Source organism: Lontra canadensis, unplaced genomic scaffold (assembly GCF_010015895.1).
Source record: "Lontra canadensis isolate GAN:19392208 unplaced genomic scaffold, GSC_riverotter_1.0 scaffold41, whole genome shotgun sequence".
Lineage (NCBI taxonomy): Eukaryota > Metazoa > Chordata > Mammalia > Carnivora > Mustelidae > Lontra > Lontra canadensis.
This window is the reverse complement of record NW_022631035.1, coordinates 2,126,215-2,139,229: the sequence shown is the minus strand read 5'-3', so window position 1 is coordinate 2,139,229 and position 13,015 is coordinate 2,126,215. Positions and strand designations below refer to the sequence as shown.

At 49.3% G+C, this 13,015-nt stretch overlaps 1 protein-coding gene across 1 annotated transcript in view; it reads left to right on the top strand.

Annotated features, from left to right (window-relative positions):
* Positions 1-13,015, top strand: part of RNF213 (ring finger protein 213) — a 101,359-nt gene that overhangs the window by 21,846 nt on the left and 66,498 nt on the right. The window contains exons 10-16 of the mRNA XM_032870432.1: positions 492-748; positions 3,145-3,342; positions 3,644-3,651; positions 6,429-6,643; positions 7,218-7,273; positions 8,407-8,560; positions 11,302-11,472. Of these exons, the coding sequence (XP_032726323.1) occupies positions 492-748; positions 3,145-3,342; positions 3,644-3,651; positions 6,429-6,643; positions 7,218-7,273; positions 8,407-8,560; positions 11,302-11,472 (1,059 nt within the window). The remainder of the gene's footprint in view (positions 1-491; positions 749-3,144; positions 3,343-3,643; positions 3,652-6,428; positions 6,644-7,217; positions 7,274-8,406; positions 8,561-11,301; positions 11,473-13,015) is intronic.

Below are 13,015 nucleotides of genomic sequence, written 5' to 3'. Positions count from 1 at the left end.
GGTTTTCTTTCTTCCCCCCCCCCCCCCCACCTCCTCTCCTGGCCCCCCCGAGCCCCCTTACCTCCTCTCCTGGCCCCACCCCCTCAGCCCTCCCGCCTCCACCTGGCCTCTGGCAGTGTGGAAGGATCAGGTGGAGCCTTCCTTTCTCACCCTCTGCCGGCCTTGTGGGATGGCCCTGGCAGTGTGGAGAGGAGCCTGGGGCCGCTTCTGAGATGGCGTTGGGCCCCGCAAGCATGAAGGGCCCCTCCACCAGGCAGAGTTTCTGGACTGCGCCATTGGTGGCGTCTCCCGGCAGAGACCTGGGAAGTAGGGGGCGCTCGGGGTTAGCTGGGGAGGCAGGGCAGTGGGGCGGCCCCTCCATGGAACTGTCTCTGCCTCTTGCGGGCCTTGGTCCCTTGCCCAGCTGACAAGGCACTGAGGGCCGTGAAGGGGCCCCTCTCGCACCCCTGCTGGCTTCAAGTCCATGGTTCCGTCTTCTCTCCTGGGATCAGGTGAAGAGAAACCTGTGGGAGTATTTGAAAAAACAGGCAGCACCGTTTCTGGAAAGAAGTAAGGATCCTCTGCTTGAAGACAGCCCAGTGAAGAGTAAATTGAGAATGGGCCTGATCCTCCTTTTTGCTGTGGAAAAGTTTGACATTCCCTTATCGAAGAATGACCTGGGGATTCTCTGTAGTCTTCTTTCCTCCAACGCGCGTTCACCAGGAGACCTTGACAGTGACCTAAGCCTCATCTTTGGAACACGTCAGAGGTATTGTGTGTGTGTCAAATGATTTTATAGCTGTTTCTAAGAGTGATCTGATTCTACAAATGAGTGTTGGTCGCGGGCCGGATGCAGATGTGCCGGAAGAAAAGCCGCTCGTGGTTTCCCTCGCCTGCCGCGTCGGTCTTGGCCTCGCCGGCCTTCTTCCTAACATATGTTTTGTTTTTACTTTTATTACTCTTCTGTCGAATAGCCTGCTTTTGAGAAGCTTTATGCTGTACCATGCCTTGTCCCTGGTGACCCAAAATGAACAAACCCTTTTTTATAAAATTAAAAAAAATAAATAAAGGAAGTGGGGCACCTGGCTGGCTTAGCCAGTGGAGCGGGCGACTCTTGATCTCGGAGCTGTGAGTTGGAGCCCCACGTGGGTGTAGAGATGACTCAAAAATAAAATCTTTAAGTTGATTTTTTTATTAGTTTTTTTTTTTTTTTAAGATTTTACTTATTTATTTGTGAGAGAATGAGTGAGAGAGAGCATGAGAGAGAAAGTTAGAGGGAGAAGCAGACTCCCCAAGGAGCTGGGAGCCCGATGCGGGACTCGATCCTGGAAGTCCGGGATCATGACCTGAGCCGAAGGCAGTCGTTCAACAAACTGAGCCACCCAGGCGCCTGTTAGTTTTTTTTTTCTTAAGTGGGCTCCATGCCCAATGTGGGCCACCAACCCACGATCCTAAGGTCAAAGTCGCATGCTCCACTGACCCAACCAGCCAGGCATGCCACATAAAAATGAGATCTTAAAAAAAGAATGAAACAGGAAAAGTATTTTATTTGAGCCCAAGTTAAAGCGGCCAACTGGGACCCACGAAGAGGAGCACACACACTTCAGGGAGGGAACACAGGGTGCAGGGTGATGTGTGCTCTCTGTGGAAGGAGTTTCAGATCTTCAAGATGGACATTCAGAAAGTTATAGACTTTTCCTTATGTGTTTAGTATGTGTAATACTTTAATCTTGTGGAAACCAGGACGTGTTTTCTCTTTTTTTTTTTTTTTAAAGATTTTATTTATTTGCCAGAGAGAGAGAGAGAGAGAGAGAGTACACACAAGCAGGCAGAGAGGCAGGCAGAGGCAGTGAGAGAAGCAGGCTTCCTGCCGAGCAAGGAGCCCGATGTGGGACTCGATCCCAGGACCCTGGGATCATGACCTGAGCCGAAGGCAGGGGCTTAACCCAGTTGAGCCACCCAGGCGTCCCTGTTTTCTTTTTCTTTCTTTTTTTTTTTTTTTTTTAAGATTTTATTTATTTATTTGACAGAGAAAGACACAGTGAGAGAGGGAACACAAGCAGAGGGAGCAGGAGAGGGAGAAGCAGGCTTCCTGCCAAGCAGGGAGCCCGATGTGGGACTCGATCCCAGGACCCTGTGATCATGGCCCGAGCCAAAGGCAGACGCTCAACAACTGAGCCACCCAGGCGCCCCTGTTTTCTCTCTTATTTTTCTGTTTGGAATGCTTTTTGGTTTTTATTTATTTATTTTTAATGAAGCAGACACACGGTGTGTGCTCCTGGCAGAAATAGAGCCCGTGGTTGAAGTCATTTTCCCCTTTGTAAATGTCAAACTTTTGCTTCTCTGGGAGCCCAGGAGCAGTGCCCACAAGCACGAAAACTTGAAAATGTCCCATATTACCCTGTGTGTGCAAGGTTGCGGGGGTTGGGGTTTGAAGATGGACTGTGAGGGCCCAGTGAGGCACGCCCGTGGATGCAAGGGGGTTGCTCTCCCTGGGCCTCGGCGGTCGCCGGCCTGCCCTGAGGAGCCTCCGTCATTCGGGTGGAGGGGCCCCGCTCAGCACCCCATGATTTCAGGCCCTACCTACGCTGTTTTCAGGAGCTGTGTGAACAGAACTGGAGGGCAGTAGGAGGCAGCCTTCCCTGAGCAGTGTCTCATTGGGACGTCTGTCTCTTGGTTTTACAAACTTGAAACACTGAGTGCAACACTACATTTTTTTAAGGGAGAGGAACTGGCCGCAAATGTACGAGGTTTGTGGGAGTGTTTGGAGGGTTTCCGAGAAGCGACAAGCATTCTTGTCTTGTGAAGGAAGGCGGTGTGCCGTGTGTGGTCGGCCGGCTTCCCCTTGCGCGGGCAAAGTGGCTTCGTATCTGGGCCTACTGTCGCCGGAGGGCCTGGGCTCACAGGTCACATAGCCCCTGAACCTCAGCTGTCAAGCGGAGGGACGTCTGCTGTGGGTCTGCACAGAAGGCCTGTCCGGGGCCCAACGCTTCGCAGGATGCCGAGGGCGTCCCCGTGTCTCATGCAAACACGTTTTCCCTGGGGATCCTCGTCTTTTCAGCCACTCTAGGGGCTCTTTACCTCCTCTGTGTGAGGAGCTGTCAGCGCCGGGGGGCAGGACACTGGCCATCCCAGCTCACCTCGGGCTCTCCGCTCCCTTCGCAGCTGGCGAGAGTTCCTGGTCAACCTGTGCCGACGGTGCATGGAGGAGAGAGTGGACCTCTGGGTGCTCACCCTGCCCGTCCTGCACCACTGCCTGGCGCCTGCACCCCAAGGAAAGGACTCCAGGATGCAGCCTGAGGACACCTGGGCGGCCCTGGAAGGAATCTCCTTCTCTGAGTTTCGGGAAAGAGGGCAAGATTGGTAAGTTGCAGATCTGCACTTCCGTCTGTAAATCTTGGAATCACAGCCGTGCTTCGGGGATCTCCAGCGGCCCCCTGGGTGCACACGTTTCTGTTTCTAGCGATCTTTTAAAATAACTTCTTTAACAAACTTTAAACATACAAGAAATGTAACAAAGAATATTAAAAAAAAAAAAAACAAAAAGCCAAGCCTGAATTCCCAGAGATAATCGTTGTTGCTAACACGTTGGCATGCACATTTCTATGATTTTGTCCAAACACAGCTTTGTGGGCATGTGACGTGCTCGATAACAGTGACAAATGATTGGATCTTTTTTATTTTTTTTTAAAGATTTTATTTATTTATTTGACAGAGATCACAAGCAGGCAGAGAGGCAGAGAGAGAGAGGAGGAAGCAGGCTCCCTGCTGAGCAGAGAGCCCGATGCGGGGCTCCATCCCAGGACCCTGAGATCATGACCTGAGCCGAAGGCAGAGGCTTAACCCACTGAGCCACCCAGGTGCCCCCAAATGATTGGCTCTTTATTCTGTTTTCCAAACAGGCTTTTTTTCACCTCACAGTATTTTGTGAGCGACTTCGTGTCAGTAAACGCACGGCTACGTTGTTGTAATGACTGCTTACTCATCAGAATTTATTTTTATTTAAGCAAGGACTGGGCAGGTTATTTCTGACTTTGTAAGCACGCATGCTTCCACGAGCACCTTTGTTGCTTCCCTGTCCAATTCTTTCCCCGAGTTCAATCCCTGATGGCAGGACTGCCCGGTCAAAGGCTCAGCCCATGGTACGTGCCAATCTTGGGGTAGGGAAGTACCAGTATCTAGGTGAGCCAAGCTTTCTTAGAGGAGACACAGAATGCACAATCCACAAATGAAAAATGGCAAATCGAACCTAAGTACACAAATGAAATAAAAATTTGATAAAAAATTTGAAAAAGAGGAATACTTCTACTCAGTGGCGAGCACAGTGCTCCCCCACCCCCTGGCCCGATCACATTGTCTTGGGTCAGAGAAAGATTCCAGGTCTCTCCTGCTCCCACCCCTCCAGCAACCCAGTACACTGCTGTCCATAGGCTGATAGGAATTAAAGTAAATTAAGTTATTGTTCTTTCACTATTATTGGAACCTTTAGAAGTCAAAGCCCAGTTAAGATTACTTATACCAAGGAAAAAAAAAAGATTTCTTATATCATTGCATACATTTTAAGGACCCTTCAGTGGTGTACAAACCGTCTGGAAGAAATTTAGTTGTTAACAGTGGGGAATGGCAAACACCAGCCTTGGTCTTAAAGATCGTCCCTTTCAGGCATATGTGGCCTTTACTATGCCGTGAACCTTCATCCATGGGGTCCTCGTACTCCCGGGACTTCTGTGTGCCTTGCTTTATTGATTTTTTTCTTTTTTTTAAAGATTTTATTTATTGGGACGCCTGGGTGGCTCAGTTGGTTGGACGACTGCCTTCGGCTCAGGTCATGATCCCGGAGTCCCGGGATCGAGTCCTGCATCGGGCTCCCAGCTCCATGGGGAGTCCGTTTCTCCCTCTGACCTTCTCCTCGCTCATGCTCTCTCTCACTGCCTCTCTCTCAAATAAATAAATAAAATCTTTAAAAAAAAAAAAGATTTTATTTATTTATTTGACAGACAGAGATCACAAGTACGCAGAGAGGCAGGAAGAGAGAGAGGAAGGGAAGCAGGCTTCCCGCTGAGCAGAGAGAGCCCGATGCGGGGCTCGATCCCAGGACCCGGGATCATGACCTGAGCCAAAGGCAGAGGCTTTAACCCACTGAGCCACCCAGGCGCCCCAGCTTTATTGATTTTCCAGCAGTCATCTTCTGTGATCTCCAGTACAATGTCACAGTATCCGTATGATTTAAAGACCTTCACTGGGCTCCTTTGGACTGTTCGATCTAAAGCATTCACTTAGTAGCTCATCAAAACACTTGGTTCATACATCATTGCAGCCAGTATGGAAAACAGTATGGAGATTCCTCAAAAAGTTAACAGTGCAACACCCTTTTGAACCAGAGGTCCCTCCTGTGGGCATGTATCCCAAGGAAATGGAATTGGCATCTCAAAGGCGTACGTGCAACCCCATGGTCACTGCAGCATTCTTCATAATAGCCAAGACACGGAAACCACCAAGTGCCTGTTGACCGATGAATGGGTAACAGAGATGTGAGACCCGCACACATACACTTGCACACATGCACACACACGGGAATATGATATGCACAATAGCATTTGCATGGAATCAAAAAAAGTCAAATTCCTAGAAACAGAGTAGGGCAGAAACTGCTGGGGGAAATCGGGAGATGTTGGTCATTGTACAAATTTCCAGCTAGAAGATGAGGAAGTTCTGGGACCCCAAGGCACAGTGTGGTGACTATCGGTAGTGATACTGTATGATAGACTCCCAGGTTGCAGAGAGAGGAGAGCTTTCATGTTGTTAGCATGAGAGGAGTCCTGTCACGTGACGTGGCATTAGTGGTAGATAATCCTCAGGGAAGTGTATCAAGTAAACACATTGTACGCATTATGTCACTTTACGATGTTAGATGTCAGTGATATCTCAGCGAAGCTGGAAAAAGTGCTTATATCTTTCTGTAGTTTTTTGCTGTGGTAAAATACACACATCCTCTAACTTGCCCTCCTGATCGGTTTCTGTGTGGACTTCAGTGGGATCTCGCCCACTCGCATGGCTGGGTAGCCACCTTCCGTCCCAGAGGTTTTTCAAGTTGAAACTCTGTCCGCATTAAGCAACATCTCTGTTTCCCCGACTCCCCCACCCTTGGGTAAGGACCATCCTACTGGCTGCTTCCTTGAATTTGTGCAAGCTGGGGATCTCGCGGAAGCAGAGTCAGCGTGTCCGTCCTTGCTACTGGCGGGCTTCACTCAGCGTCCCGTCCTCAAGGTTCATCCGCTTTGGTGAATTCTTAATATGTTATTGTTTGCTTTTTATTTGATTCAGTTATTTTTAAAGTTTGAACTTTATGGGCCTCTTCTAACATGACTGTACTTACCTTCACTCCATCTGTGTGTGCTGATCCCTAAGGCTGCCCTTCTGTTCCCATTGTCCCTTATCCAGGGTACCGCTGATTGACCTTATGGGAGAGTCGAGCCATCTGCTGGACGTAGATGTGTGTCTGTTCCGGTCCTGGTTCAGTCTGCTGCCTCTGAGCAATTCAGTCTACTATATGAAGAACTTCATGGAATATCTGAGTCGCTCCCCTGCTCGCATCCTGGACTGCCTTCTAGGGACTTGGTACCAGCTTCAAGGGCTTAGACAAGTCTTCAGCACAAATCGGGAGGTCTGTTGTCTTTTGTCTGTTGTCCAGAACAGGCTCTCAAGTCCTTGCTTATTAGCAAAAGCAGATCAAACTAGACATTCAGGACCCGTGATTCCTTTTTTCTGAAATCCTGGCAGGGTGAAGCACTTTGAAGCCAGAGACGTGGTGGGGCTGCTGTTTCTTAGGCTGCAGGGCTGCTCTGCTTGCTATTACTCTGGGGCGGGGCCGGGAGGGGGGGCCCTGGAGTGGTCAGGCTGTGTATGTGTGTGTGTTGGGGTCCACACAGCTGCTCTCTCCTTTCCCATTTTTGTGTAGTGCAGAAAACAGTATAATCTTAAATCCTGAATTTTATCTGTGAAAGATGTAAGCTTGGTTCTTGAGCATCTTAAAACTCATTTGTAGAAAGAAAAGAACCCATTGAGTACATCTCTACCCATGTAGAAAAAAAACCCATTGGGCACATTTCTATCCATGTAGAGAAAAAAGAACTTATATTTGCCTTATTTAGGTTGGTTTTGTTTTTTTCAGTTCTGTTTTCAGGAAGATGGTGGCATCATGATTAACTCTTTCCTATCTTTTCTCTTCACTGCCCCAGAACATTGAGGAAATTTTTCAAATGCTGCTGTACCTCCTGGATATTTTTCAAGACAAGTAAGTAGAAAAGTGAAATGCAGCCTCTGTCTTGCATGAGGTTACCTCCCCCTCTCCCCCGAACTGACCGCCGTGTCCCATATTTACTGTTGAAATCAGAAGGCCCTCAGTGCATATCCAACCTTGTTTTTAAGCTATTAATATCCTGGTTTGGTTTGGTTTGGTTTTGTCTTAAGGGAAAATAATCAATATCAGCGCTAAGATTTTGGTTTATTTCCATCTGGTCTTTTTTTCCCTACACATTTGCTTCCATTTATTTTTTTGATGATCACCACATTACATATTCACGCTCGTGTTCTGGATTTCTTCAATGTTGGTCTTTGTGTGTTTTTTGCAAGTCAGGCCGGTTGAACGTAAAAATCAAACTTAGCTTTACATGGTTATCTGAAATCATTTGCTCCTACAGACTTGTATGACCTCTGACACCCCGAAGGGACACACTATACAGCGGAATGCAGAACAGTAGAAACCCACACGTGCTGATAGGTGTTTCCTGAGATTCTCGGAGCTCTTTCCATATCACTTCACCTGAATTCTTAGGGTGTTCAGGATGGTGGGGGTGTCAGATCTCTGATATTGTCAAGCCCCGTGGCTTCAAGGTCTCCCCTGGGTCCCACAGAAGCACCCCCACGGTGCCTTTCTCCTGCCACCTGCCACACCATGCTCCAGTCAGGTCCCATCAGCTCGGGCCCTGTGCCAGCCAGGGAACGTGAGATGTGGTCTCCACGCACAGTGCCCATTCTAGCACTTTTCCCTAGCCCTATCTCCCTGCCTCCCTCCCTGGATCTTTCTGAAATTTTTTCGAGTTTATCTAGTATCCTGATCTTCAGTAATATACACCCCTAGCGTTTTTTTCTTTCAAATAAGGGACTACACTTGGAAATAGTTTCACTTGCTTTTGTCTAAAGAGTTCAGACTTTGGAGGCAAACCAAAAGGACTTTGTTTCCTTTTTTAATCTTGGTCATAAGTTCAGGATCTGTTGAAATATTCCCAGTGTTAACCTACATGGGATCAGAACCATGCCCTCCTCGTAGGTATTTTGAAGGGAAGGATCTCGTCAGGGAAAATGGGTACTGTTTTCTCACTTCTCCTAAATTACTTCAATGATCTCTCTTGACTCTTTGCGGGGTAGGATTCTTGAGGAGCCCTTGATACAGTCCTACTTGACTGTGTGCCTGAAACTTCATGAAACTGTCTGCAGAATAACAAAAGACCAAAAGTTTTATGAGCTGCCTGCCTTATCTGCTGAGATTGTTTGCAGAATTATTTCACTTAAGCCTCTAGTGGTAAGTGGAACGCACACACCGTGTCGCACCCACGATAAGTATGGAATTCCAAGTGGCCTCACTACAGAACAGGGATTGGCTGGTTTCTAGGATTGCTAGAGGGACACAGAATGGCTGATCCCCTCCTCAGATATTTGTTGGGCATCTTCCCCATGCTGGGTTCTGTTCCATACACTGGGGATGTTTTGGTGAGTAAGTCTGCGCCCCTGCCCTCCTAGGGCTTCAGTTGGAGGTGGAGAGGCAGTGCAGGGGTCAACGTACAGAACATCAGATGAATGGGTTAACGGAAGAACAGTGCAGCTGGCTGGGAAGTCAGGCAAGGTATCCAAAATATGTGCCCAAAGTGCGTATCCATGCATGGTCGTTCCCATGTGAACTCATTTCCTGCACACTGTTCCTTAAGTACAGCAGCCGGCTCCACATGTCCTAAGTACACACCTCAGGGCCTTGCACACAGCCTCCCTTGTGCTGCTTCCCGAATCAAGCTGTAGGGAGACCCCAGCGCCCTGTGCCCTCTCCCTCTACTCCCTCCACACACCTCCCAGAGGGAACCACCTTCTGTCTCCTACCACCAAACCTGAGTTTTGGCTGTCGTTGAACTTTCTGTGTTTTGTGTCTGCTTGCTTCACCCGACACCATGTCTCTGAAACTCACGCCCGTTGCCACTCACGACAGCATTTGCTTCTTGTTCTGGACTCTGCATGCTTGAGTTTAAGGGCTTCAATTTGAAAATGATAGGAGATTTTATATTTAGACTAATCAACTTTTGGTCTATTGTATTATGATTCAGAACTGTGACGTTAATGATGGAGAAGAATTCAATGTATGTTTTAACCTTTTTCCTTTCACTCTTTCTTCTTTAAGATACCAAAGACACATTTAAAAATAACTATTATTGATAAGATGATTGCTTTTTATGAATCAGGTGCCATTTAAACCATCACAGGTGGGTGCCTAATTCCAAATAAACTGTGTTTAGGAAGTTTGTTAGTTTTCTAGGGTCTATTTTCCTGCAGAAAAAAAGTCTTAAATGTGGGTCAGAATCCCAGACCAGTGTAATCTACATCATGGTAAAGATACTCTATCCATGCCATAAAAACAAAAAGTTTTACAAAACTAGCACTCAACAAAAGTGATGTGTTTTCAACCAGCTTCCGGATGGGTCCTGACACAGAGGGTTCACTGGATTGGCAGGACACCGGAGTGAGAAAAGCAAGGAGCACACATGTGAGCCTTCCAGCCTAGATTCTCAGGCTTGGGCTGTTCACTTAATTGCCCGTCTCTGCCTGGCCCGGCGAAGAGGACAGGGGGATGGGAGAGACAAACGCCCGCCTCCCAGAGAGGTCTCTGGGGGGCCACCCAGTGAACACATAAGTGCACCACAAGGGACAGACAGTAAGCTAGAGGGTCGATAAGGTGCCCTGGGCACCAGGGGCAGGACCTGCATTCCCATGAAGAGGAAACAGCCCTCATGGGGTCAGGGAGGAGGAAAGTTGCTGTTCCCCAGGGCCTGCAAGGAATGGACTATGGCAGGAAAGGAGCCAGGTCCAGGTAAGGCCAGATCGCAGGGAAGGCATGCCATGCTGAAGCTTCTGGATTATTCTAGAAGGTGCTGCACCGTTCGGGGATTTTAAACAAGGGCTGAGATGTCCAAATTTCAGCTGAGAACCGTTGCCACCTCTTGCCATCCAGTGATCCGGCGTGCTGGCCAGGCACACCTCTACCCACCGTCCCACACACCTGGCACCCTCCTCATTTTTAGGGACGGAGCCCCTTACTGCCCCAGGCTGGGTATCTTCCCTTTCATATGTCTTGAGAATACCTTGTACTTTCCCTACTTGGCACCCACCATGGTTAACACCCAGATGTCTGCCTGCCTGTCTGTCTGTCTGTGGATTGTTGCCCTCTCCCCCGCAGCATCAGCTCCTGTGGCGGGAACCGCATCTGCTTGGCCACCAGCTGGGAGGGAGGGCACACAGTGGTTCTCAGGGAGCATCCCGCAGGGAGGAGTAGCAGCAAGTCCCGTTGTGGGTCCTGACACTTCTAACTTGTGGAACTCCGCTGAGGAACACAGGCTAGCACAGAGCTGGGGAGACCCTTCCAGGACCTCAGGGAGCAGCCACTGCAGAGGTGGGGGTTCCAACGCCTGTATTCATATGGCTGTGCTCCTGCTGTGGTGGGGGGACAAGCCAGAGCCTGCGACCCCACGAACTCGGATTTTCCCGAGGGAGAGAGGGACTAGGGGAGGCCTCATGGGAGGTGAACTTGGATTTGGGTTTACCTCTATCCCACCTTGGGCTCTTTCTGTGGCCAAGGATCAGGGGTTTGCATGGTGCCCCGGGGGAAGCGTGTCTCTGAGCTGCTGGTGGCTCTGCATTTGGGGTGCGCCCTTGGCCAGCCAGTCTGGAGAACGTGTACCGGCGTGGCCTGGGCTGGCACGATCTGCTCATTGGTAAGGCCGGGTCCCCTCTGCTAGGGTGGTTCATGGCGGCATGCTTGTCCTTCCCACCCCTCCCCCACTTTGCCTGAGTTGTCAGCTCTCAGAGTGAATCCAGAGTCCAGGAAAATTGAAGCACCTTGAATGTAGCCCCTGGCGAGGCAGGTGTCCCGAAGGCACTCCTGTGACTCAGAGGTTGCTGTTCTCTAGGGCCTGCTGTGGACTGGGAAGGGAAAGTGTTGTCTCCAGAGTAGCCTGAGTCACAGCTCGGGGACCATTACATACCTTCTATCCCCTGCTGCAGCAGGATTCAGCCAAAGGGCCGAGAAAAGAAGCTGGGAAGATTTCCGTGCAAACAGTATTCCAGGGGACAGTCACTGGGACGAGAGCTTGGCTTCGGGACATTTTTCGGGAGAGCATCTTTAGGCAAGCCTACATATCAGCTGTCACGTTCAGATACCAGGAGGAAATCAAGGTAAGCCCTGCTGGGCTGAGACGCTGCCCAAAGGGTTCTGAACAGGGATGCGATGTGCTGGCCCTGGGCTGGTGCTCCATCCTCAGGATTGGAGAGCCCAGTGCTGGTCATACCACCTGCAGGCCCCCTGTGACAGGCCTCGTGGGAAGTGCGGTGACACGGGGCTTTTGGGCTCTATTTGAGCAAGGAAGGTGGGAGGTAGTTATGGCTGGAAATGTCAGGAAACAGTGGAGACAACAGGTACTTGAAGAGGCGATTGGGCAGAAGGGTTTCTGAAGTCAAAGAAGAGGGAAATCAGCCTCAGAAAGGCTAGAAGGGTTCCAGAACGAGGCTGGATGAGGTGGGGGAGGACAAGGGCACTGGGGGGTCTGGCCCATGGAGGGGTCACCCAAGCAGGAGTGGATGCGTTGCTCTGAGATGGAGGGGTAAGAAAAGGACGTGCTGAAGGCTGGGGGTGCCTTACTTCCTCTGTTTTTTATCCTAATGCCTTAATGTCTTCTTCCTACTTCCAACAAGTTATGAAGGGTCTACCACTTGACCTTCCATGGTGTTGAGAAGAACCCACTTAAAATGATCTCCATGCTTGACGCGAGATTTTGGGCAATCCCATCAATGTACCGTGTGACGCCTCTGGCTTTACGTGACTGGGTTAGGTCCTGCAGGGCTGTCTACACATCCTGTCCGTTTCTTTCTTATTCCCCCCCAAAACTAGAGAGGTGATGGCCACTGAGGAAAATGCCTGAAAGGAAAATCTTGGCCACGAAAGCTTATAATCCTTAGAGGCTGCAGGTTTTCCTGGCTGGTGGCCAGCAAGCCAGCAGCGTGTATGCCAGCATCCAGTTCTGTACTCCCATCCTGGAGCGATCGGTTTTCCTTCCCCTGTCTGCCTGGTGTGATGCAACCAGTGTCTGTGGCTCACGGCTCATTTCCAGATTCTTCTTAGCCTCCTAATCAGACCTAGCCTCTATGTCAGTGCCCATCAAGATAGAAGGTGACTGTACATGTTGGTCCCTCACACAAAATAGACTAGAATATGGACAAAATAAAATGCCCCCCAAAAGTTGCAGATTTCAGCTTGTGATTCTTAAGCATCAGAAAAGCCTTCTGTAATTGCTCTGTGAAATGCCAGGCATCTTAAGACTTAAATCCCACCAAAACAAAATGATTGAATTGTTGAGTTATAATTGCTAAGTTATTAAATGTTTCAAGATTTCAAATGGTATAATCCCCGAAACATTAAGAATGACTTCAGGATGGCCTTTGGTCCATTGATGTGAGAGGATGATTTTCAGCTAAATGCGGTAATAATGGTGAAATAATGTTAATTAGAATGTCATTGAGCATCCCCTCTGAGGCTGGTGCCGCACCCCTTACGGAGGAGGCAACCATGGTTTGGGGAGATGGGGCAAACCCAGCTCTGTTCTTCAACACTGTCAGCTAGCGCTAGGACACAGCTGTGGAAAGGGAGATGAGCAAGGCAACCAGACGGCTCATTTCACCAGGTTTTGACAGGAAGTTGCCTTCCAGGGACACTTTAACAGGG